The following is a 9,830-nucleotide window of genomic DNA, read 5'->3' as shown; positions in this document are numbered from 1 at the left end:
TTTCCAACTTATGGCAACCCTAAGCATCTTCTTGGCAAGAAGTGTTCAGAGGAGGGTTGCATTGCCTTCCCCTGAGGCTGAGAGAGTGCAACATGCCCAACGTTATCCAATAGGTTTCGTGGCCAAGCCGGGAATCGAACCCCGGTCTCCGGAGTCCGACGCTCAAACCACTACGCTATGCTTTCTCTCTCTTGCCTACTGGAACCTAATTTTGCATTTTAAACTCAGTTTGTAGCAATGGAAGCGCGCTGTGGACAAAGGAGGGAAGAGGAGGAAGGAACCGAGACGTTTTAACCGCGGTTGAGAAAGCGGGATGGCAAAGGATTCATTGGGATTTTCCCTACCAAATCAGGACATGGGGCTTCTGATTTGTTGACTATTTATTTGTATTGACTCGATGCCTTTCTCTGCTTCAAAATGGCCGCCTCCGGACAGCAATGACCGTCCGTGTATCCGACTTTCCTACATTACCGTGGGCTTAAGTCCCTGGGCTTTCCGCATTACCGATATCTATCAGGCGGATTCGGAAATGAAACATAGATAGCTCCTACATTCCAATATGATTTATCCTAAATGCCTGTCATATTATTTCTTTCCTCCTTCCTTTCCTTTTTTTGGCCTGGTAAACAATCACAGAGGCTCATTTCTAAGAGAAGAAGCAGCAGCTGGTCAAGAGCGCTTCCCGAAATTGAATATTATAATGGTTTTTGGATAGGAACGGAGAGGAGGGGGCAATGATTTACATAATAATCTTTTCGAGGGTCCAGGAGCTGAAATGCCTACCAAGAAAATGCTCCTTTTCAGAGAAAAAGAGACACACACACACACATATATATATATATATATAGCTTATATATTTTCAAGTATTTTAATTATAAATAAACTCTCCGCTAGTTCAGATCGAGAAACGAAATTGAAAATAGGCACAACCTGGGCAACCCTCCGAGCTTCAGCATTACATTTAATACATCTATAAGGGATCGGTTGTAACCATTAGATTAGCTATACCTTGCTAATACAAGAGGCCAGAAAAGTCTAGATAGATAGATAGATAGATAGATAGATAGATAGATAGATAGACAGACAGATAGATATGGAAATACAGTTTCCACATCTATCAGTTAAACTCAGTTAACCAAACAGTTGTGACCCTGAGCATCCCTTCTTTAATGGAAACTTGGGTACCAGATGCAGAAACGACACGGATTGCATCTACACTGCAGAAACGATCCAGTTTGACCCCACTTTGTGTGGCCAGCGCTGTGGAATTCTGGGATTTGTAGTCCTTCAGGCTCCTCTTTCAGAGAGTTCTGGTGCCGCAGCAGAACTACAAATGCCAGGATCGCAGGACAGTTAGAGCAAAGCCAAGCTGCATTAATCCTTTAATGCAGAGGCAGCCTCAGATACGGTTTCGCCTCCCCTCCAAGAACTAACCTGGGTCGACTCTGCTTAGTTTCCACAATTGGACGTGATCCGGTGCATTTTGGGCATTCAGGCTGCAATGCACATTGGAAGAAATGAAACAAGTAAAACCTCATTGGAAGGTGGAATAAAGTGAAATACTACCATGGAAAACGAAAACGAATTCCTATTAAGATAATTCCACTCCGAAAAGTGCAACTTGGCTTTCGAGATCAGCAAGGATATTTATCAAAGTCCCATGTCTGCCTTCATTCCTCATTTCAGAAACCTCCGTTTAAAAGAAACATTAAACCGGAGAGGAGAGCCGAGCAGCCATTTAGGAGGAGCATTTGTATTAAAATGTGTATTAGCCACCGGTGTTAATGGTGAGAAAATTGAAGGGGGTTTGATCCAGAGGCAATAACAGTCTCATTCGAGGGAGGTATTAATGAAACTAGGTGAAAACTGTGAATGTATCGGCGAAAACAAGCGCCTAATTTATTCTGGTGGGTAACGCATAGCCTTGCGCATCTCATTTAACTCCGCGGTTAGATGTCAAGCATTAGGGGAAAAGAGCAAGTACAGAATTCCTAGCACAATCCAAATTCAAGGAGGATATATATACTATGTGTGTGTATATATATCGAGAGAGAGTGTGTGTATTCGCACATGGAGTGGTGTTGGAATGGGCATGGCACACTCTCTCAGCCTCAGGGGAAAGCAATGGCAAACCACCTCCAAACAAATCTTGCCAAGGAAACCCTATGATAGGGTCGCCATAAGTCGTTCTTCCGGCTCTATGATGCCATGCTGTGTGCCTTCAAGTCATTTCGGACCTATGGCGACGCTAAGTCAAACCTATCACAGGGTTTTCTTGGCACATTTCATTTGCCATGGCCTCCCTCTGAGGCTGAGAGTGTGTGACTTACCCAGGGCCACCCAATGAGGTTTCATGGCCGAGAGGGAATTCAAACTCATCTCCAGAATCATCATCTTTTGCTCAAACCACTATCAAACCAATAATCCATTATTAATCCATCTCCAATATTGTGTTGTTGTCGTGCGCCTGCAAGTCGTTTTCAACTGATGGCAAACCTATCCTGGGCCATTCTTGGCAAGATATGTTCAAAGGAGGTTTGCACAGGCCTTCCTTTGAGGCTGAGAGAGTGTGACTTGCCCAAAGTCACCCAATGGGTTTCATGGCTGACTTGGGAATCAAACCCTGATCCCCAGCATCGCAGTCCAACACTCAAACCACTACGCCATGCTAGGGTTGCCATAAGTCAAAGCCGGCATGATAGGGTCCAATTCATTCCCGGCTTGGCCATAATCTTAGGCATGTGTGTGTATTCACGCATGGCATGGTGTTGGAATGGGCATTGCACACTCTCTCAGCCTCAGGGAAAAGCAATGGCAAACCACCTCTGAACAAATCTTGCCAAGAAAACCCTACGTCAGGGTTGCCTTAAGTCAGATACAACTTAAAGACACACAACAACAACAACAACAAATTAAAGACCTCCAAGTCAACCCATTATCCACAGGTCTTGCAAACCCAGGACAGTTGTGGCTTCCTTGACTGAGCCTATACACCTGTAAAGTTTCCCTTTGGTTTGCCGTAAGTCAGAAACAACTTGAAGGCACGCAATGACAACGACAATGACTTAAGAAGACCAGGGATTCCTTTCCTACAATTAGGAAACGGAACATCTGGATCCAAGACAACACAGAAAACAAAAACAAAACGTGCCACTTCATTATCGCGTCACTCAAGGGTTGAGATGGGTTGAAGAGGGAATTCGCTTTCAAGGCATGCCATATGCCATTCCCAAGGAAGCTTCCATTCTTGGGTCTCCCCGACTAATTCACAGTTGGCACCGTTGGCACCTGCCTTGGCAATTAGGTTCCCATTTTGCAATGCTGAACCCCCCCCGGCTCCGATTCTGTCATCGCCGCAGCTGGTCCGAAGTTTAAACAGCGCTCGCGAATGACGAAAACGGAACATGTGTTCGGCGCATTAACAGCAGGGCATGGGGCACCCTCCGTCGGGGGAAACCGTTCCGACACCTTTCCGCTCTTTAATGGGACACGCGGTTATTTACCAAAGCGAACCGAGAGGAGACAGAAAAATAAGCATCGACGTGGTTTTTTTTAAATAATAATAATAAAACAACAAGTTGTCGCGTATTTGTAAACATCATTAATCACGGATTAGCAGATGGTAATGTTAATTGCACCTGTGAAAGTAACAAGACCTCAAGGTTGATTACATTTACAGACGCCGATGATCGTTCCGGTGCGGCGAGAGGATCCCAAACGTCGCCCAAAAGGTATCGCTTATTTAGCCGGAAGAGTCCAAGGAGGAGAGGAGAGGAAAGAAGAGGGTGATTAATAATAATAGTAATAATAGTAATAATAATAATAATAGTTTATTTACAATACGCATTTCACCAAAGGATGATACCTTTGAACATATACAATCAAAAGCGAAGGCTTGAATCTATGGATACAGAGGGACAACTGTGATGATGATGATGATGTACAATAACATCCCAAATCCACAAAACAATGATAGTCAGCCCTCCATATCCATGGATTCTTTACCCATAGATTCAAGCATCCACAGTTTGAAAACATTCCATATATATATATATATATATATATATACACACACACACACACATTGATTTTTTGCCATCTTATATATAGGACACTGTTTTACTACCCATTGGATTTAATGGGACTTGAACATCTGAAGATTTCGGAGTCCTGGAACCAAACCAACGCAGATACCAAGGGAACTACTGTACCTTTATCTGATCAACCAAAGTGAACAAAATACACCATGCAAGCTTTTGAAGCTCCACTGGTTTCTTCATCAGGCCAAGGTGGCTTCCAAGGACACCTTATACTTTGTTAAGACGTCAAGTCACACTCTCTCAGCCTCAGAGGATGGCCATGGCAAGCCTCCTCTGCAGAAACGTTGCCAAGAAAACCCCGTGATAGGTCCGCTTTAGGATTGCCATAAACCCCCCGCAGACACATCCTAATCCGGTTGGCGCTTCCAGAGCCCTTTCAGGGTTTTGTACCGTATGACAAGCCTCTTGAATCTGAATCTATGCAAAGATTGCCAAAAAGGAAACGACTAATAGGATTTCAGAAACATCGCTATGCAGGCTGGAGAAAAGCCAGTCTGGGAATCAAATCATTCCGTCCTCCAAATGGGACCATGGCACCGGGGTCACCGGAAAACCCATTCCTCCGTTCAACCGAATGAAAGAGAATATCATCTCGACCCATGCTTTGCTATTTCCGTTTCGGTCGAGGGAACAACTGGACCCCATAAAAATGGAAAAGCAATCACGGCGAGTGATCAGGACAAGATGGAAACCTTCGCCTTCGGAAAGGTATTCCATTTTTAGGGCTGTCGTGTTACGGGGCACAAGGGGAATACACCGAGAGCCAGATCTAGACGCCGACGATATAGAAATGTGTCTTATTCTCATCTCCTGGTGCCGGCGAGGAGAGATGTTATAACGTCTTGCGATAACCTATTTTATTTGGCCTTTTTCCTCCCCAAACGGAGCAAAACCAAAGCATGGATTGCCACTGCCATCTAGAGTCCGATGCTTCTTCTTTCCCTTCCAGAAATAAAACAGGGATAAATCTCACACCAAGGTATTAATATTCTTTCCTAATTCATAAAGCTGCATCCAAACTGCAGAAATAATCCGGTTTGGCACCGCTTTCCTTGCCGTGGCTCAGTGCAAAGGAGTTCTCGAATGTGTAGTTTGTGAGACATATAGCCTTCTTGACCGGAGAGCACCCAGTGCCACAACAAACTACAAATCCCAGGAATTCACAGGATGGATCCATGGCAATGAAAGTCGTGTCAAACCGGATTATTTCTACAGTGCAGACGCAGCCTATATTAACAAGAGGCTAGTGAGCAACTTGCAGAGGGAATGTCTTTGCAGTTCACTAGCAGAGTATCTTGATACCTCTGATATTTACAGAAGGATATGTAAAGTTATGTAATGTATACTGTGATAAGAGGATTCTGCCCAATATATTTTTTCTCATGTCCAGGAAAACTGCCTTCAGTTCATACAGATATTTCGTCTGCATCCTTCAAAAATGTGAGAGCTTCATGATGATTTCAATTTTTGGGCACATATCGAATGCAAAAGAATCCCTGCAAAGAGAAGAAAAGAAAAGAAAGATGATCAGTTTAATGTTCTCGAGCATTTTTTCTTTCTTTCTCAAATGCAAAATGCGCTAAAGGCATGGCTGGTGGCAAAGGTGGCATTTCTTACCCGCTGCGACCGAGACATTTAAGGATTCGATCCCAGGTTCCAGCAATCTCCCTGGAGAGATAGTTAGCATCCTTTGACACAAGCTGCTTGTTTCCGGAGAAAGCCCATGGCCCTCATTTCCTGCAGAGGCAAAAATCCTCTTTTTAATCCTGAATTTAATCCTAAATCCTAAACTAAACTTTTCTGTTGGAGACAGCTCTAGTGCTACAATCAGCTACAATCCCCAGATTCCCTAGCACTGAGCCAGGGCAGTTAAAGTGGTCTCAAACTGGATTATTTCTGCAATGCGTTTTGGATCTAAGTCGCATAAGCAACTCTCCTGTCTCCTTGGGGGTCTTGACTCACCATTAGAGAACTACAAGTCTAAACCCAATTTTAGTCCAATTACTCTAATGCACTAAATCCATCAGATTCATCCAAGTATTGCCTGACCAAGTATTCATCACTCAGTGGGCCTCCTCCAGTTTATACTAACCAGATCTAGCCCTAAAACTGCAAAATCAAAGCAGAGGTCTTGCACTGCGATTGCGGCTACTGAATACCTACACTACGCATTATGTCTTGCCAGACGTTTTACGTACCCAACACCAAGATGGTCGCTTCGTCCAGCGGAAATCTAAGCAGCTCACAACAGGGACCCTCTGGGTCCTTGGCATGGGCAACTGTGCCCAACACTTCCCAGCCTTCTTCAGATTTTGTCTTTTATTGGGAGAAAAAAAGAGAGAGGTTAGGAAGGGAGAGGAAGAGAGAGGGGGGAGAGAGAAGGGGGAGGGAGGGGGAAAGAGGAAGGAAGAAGGAAGGAAGGAAGGCAGAAGGCAGGGAAGGGAGGGAGGGAGGGAAAGGAAAGGAAGGAAGGAAGCAATGAATGACGGGGAACAAGCAAAGGACGGAAGGAAGGAAGGAAGGAGGAGGAGCTTTTATTTTTTTTTTTTTTTTTCTTCCTTTTTTTTTTGAAACGACGGAGGGAGGGAGGGAGGAGGAGGAAAGAGCGAGGAGGGAAGAGGAATGACGGAAGGAAGGAGAAGGGAGGGAGGAGGGAGGGGGAGGCAAGCGGGGTAGGAGGGGAGGGAGGGAGGCGGAGGGACAGAGGGCGGGAGAAGAAGGAAGGGGACGGGAGGAAGAGGAGCAAGGAGGGAACGAGGGTAGGAGGAAGGGAGGGAGGGAACAAAGAGGCAGGTGGAGGAGGAAGGGAGGAAGGAAGGAAAGCATGACTGGGAGGGAAGGAAGGACAGGACGGACGGAAGGAAGGAAGGAAGGGCAGAAGAAAGTGAGGGAGGGAGGGATGGAGGGCGGAGGGAGGAGGGAAAGGAAGGAAGGAAGGAAGGAAAGGAGGACGAAGAGAAAGAAGGAGGTAGGGGGGAGGGAGGGGAAGGAGGAAGGAAGGAAGGACGGAGGAAAGAAGAGAGGGCGGCGGGGAAGGAAAAGACGGGAGGGGACGGGGAGGAAAGACGGGATGGAGGGAGGAAGGAAGGAAAAGAGCGAGGGAGGGAAAGCGGAATTACGGGAGGAAGAAGAGAGGGGAGGGAGGGGAGGGAGGAGAGAAAAAAGGAAGGGGAGGAAAGAGGGTAGGATGGGAGGGAGGGAGGAAGAAGAGAGGGAGGGAGGAAGAGAGCAAGGAAGGGAAAGAGGGTAGGAGGAAGGGAGGGAGGGAAAAAGAGGCAGGGAGGAAGGAAGGAAGCAGGAAGGAAGGAAGGAAGGAAGGAAGGAAGGAAGGAAGGAAGGAAGGAAATGGGGAAATATATTTGGAAACGTTTTTTGTAAATATCATTGGTTCAGTGGCACCACATTTGGCTTTTATCTCTCTGGTAAATTGTTCTGGAGTTCCTGATCATCCAGATAATTCTTGCAGGAAGGTTTTTTTTTCAACAGGCTGGGCACCTTGTTTTAAAGAAGAACGACACTTTCTGGGACACAATTCTCTACACTTAGGAAGGAGCAAAGCTCTATAGAATCATAAAAAGGGCATGCCGCCCGCTCCTGGCTCTGGTCAGACCTCTCATCCAAAAGAAAGCCCATTTAGCGTGGATGCCACCATAGCCACCCAGACGTCGGACTCCATCCACCTCCTTGAATGGACCCACAAAAGCAACTCTTACGCCCAATGCTCTGTATTTATGCTCCCAGTTCATCCCTCGACCACCCAGTTAATGACTGTAATCCATTTCTGCAAAATGGAAAGCGAAAAAAGGAGAGGATGGAAATCTTGGCACTCGCCCTCTCTCATTTTTCTGAAAAATCGGCACTTTTTCAGGCTGGAACGCCGCTGGAATTTATTGCCCACCGAGCCACAGAGGTTAAGCCGGCCAATGTGGACCCAATTAAAGGGAACGCCTCGGCGGCCCAAACGTTCATAAATTGCACTTTATATCGGAGCGGAAGCGACGGGCACGGATGTTTCAATTAAGTCGAGGAGCTCTTTTTTTATGGGCTCTTTATGATGTCTGTCCTCAAATGGAAAGCTGGCACAGAGTCCCCCATAATCCACAGATTGCAGGGCAGATGGGTCATTGCGTTTGGACAGCGAAACACACTCCCCAAAGATATCCTGGGGACTTGTTCATTCTTTGGTGGGACGTTGTTAAAAGTCCGTCCTGGGGTGCATCTACACTGCAGAAATGATGCAGTTTGACTCCTCTTTCAGTGCTGTTGCTCCATTTTATGGTATCCTAGGATTGGTAGTATTACATGAACCAGGTTGAAGTTGATGTAGTGATTTGAGCATTGGACGACGACTCTGGAAACCACAGTTTCAATCCTGGCTCAACCATGGAAACCCATTGGGTGACTTTGGGCAAGTCACACTGTCTCAGCCTCAAGGGAAGGCAAGGGCAAACCCCCTCTGAACAAACCTTGCCATGAAAACCCCATTATAGGGCTACCTTCGCATCGCCGTAAATGTCAGAAATGACTTGAAGGCAAGCAACAACAATAACAAAGGTCTTTAGCCTTCTTCTGCAAATCCCAGGATTCAATAGGATGGAGCCATGGTGTCAAACTGCATTACTTTTACAGTGTAGATGCAACTGATAAAGCTCATTCGATACATTTGGTCCATTTCAAATTGTGCTTTCATGTACTCTGTGTTTGCATTTGTATCATCAAGTAGGGATTTTTCCTAGGCAAGGAATACTCAGAGGTCGGTTTTGCCAGCTCTTTCCTCTGAAATAGAGTGAACAGCACTTGGGATTCCTTGGAGGGGGGTCTCCATTCCATGTACTAACCTGGGCTAAGCCTGCTTAGCTTCCAAGATCAGATGGGATCTGGTGCCTTTAAAGCATTGGGGCCTTTATTTCTTGCTTAAACCTCCAAGGAGAAAAGAAATACTAGCTATTTTCAATGTACTCTGCAATGCTGCCATCCTGTGACCAAACAATGCAGAGCAGCCTCCAACAGCCAAGAAGATCAGAGATAAAGGAGAATCCACTCAAGAGATCCAGAGATCCCTCCAGATCAGAACTGTCTACACTCTGGAGGCAGTTCTGTTGTGTGCCTTCAAGTCGTTTCCAGCTTATGGTGACCCTAAGGCCAGGGCTCGGTTCCCAGTTTACCCATTAAACCCACTGGGTGACTTTGGACAAATCACACTCTCTCAGCCTCATGGGAAGGCCATGGCAAACCCCCTCTGGACATATCTTGGCAAGATAACTCCATGGATGGAGTACCGGAGTATGCCCTTAGGTTGAAGTCGACTTGACTTCAACCTAAGGGAGTCATGGTGGATCACAACAAAGGTGCACATCGTACACCTTCGGCATCTCAGGATGATGGGTATTATCACCAGCAAAGGCATTACTGTACCTTGAGAAACCCTTGCAGATCGTCGGTGCTGAACACATCTAAGACTTCCATGGCTCCAGAGCTGGCTTTGCTGACCACGGGAGTCAAGGGGCAGCTGCGAACAGAAACGGAATTACAAAGGTTTCAATACAAAACAAAATGTAGTGGTCCACTTTGAAGTGGGGTCGCTTCAAAATGGGTCCCAAAATGGGACACTTAGATGTCAATAGGAATCTCCAGGTGCAACTCTATGGTCAACATCTGCCAGAGGTTGATCACAGGATCAGGCTGGAGGACCTACAAATGCATAAAGGTTTTCTCTAGGAAGTTCTAGGT

At 46.0% G+C, this 9,830-nt stretch overlaps 1 protein-coding gene across 1 annotated transcript in view; it reads right to left on the bottom strand.

Moving 5' to 3' along the window:
- Nucleotides 1–4,082: 4,082 nt before the first annotated feature.
- The window catches only part of MRM1 (mitochondrial rRNA methyltransferase 1), a 7,719-nt gene continuing 1,971 nt past the window's right edge, over nt 4,083–9,830 (bottom strand). Inside the window, 6 exon segments of the mRNA XM_042442259.1 lie at nt 4,083–5,596; nt 5,718–5,837; nt 6,299–6,316; nt 6,319–6,353; nt 6,355–6,416; nt 9,516–9,609. Coding sequence (XP_042298193.1) covers nt 5,550–5,596; nt 5,718–5,837; nt 6,299–6,316; nt 6,319–6,353; nt 6,355–6,416; nt 9,516–9,609 — 376 coding nt within the window. The 3' untranslated portion in view covers nt 4,083–5,549.

The sequence above is a fragment of the Sceloporus undulatus genome, chromosome 11, assembly GCF_019175285.1.
Source record: "Sceloporus undulatus isolate JIND9_A2432 ecotype Alabama chromosome 11, SceUnd_v1.1, whole genome shotgun sequence".
NCBI classification, from domain to species: Eukaryota; Metazoa; Chordata; class Lepidosauria; order Squamata; family Phrynosomatidae; genus Sceloporus; species Sceloporus undulatus.
The sequence above is the reverse complement of the archived record's forward strand: the minus strand, read 5'-3'. Positions and strand labels throughout refer to the sequence as shown.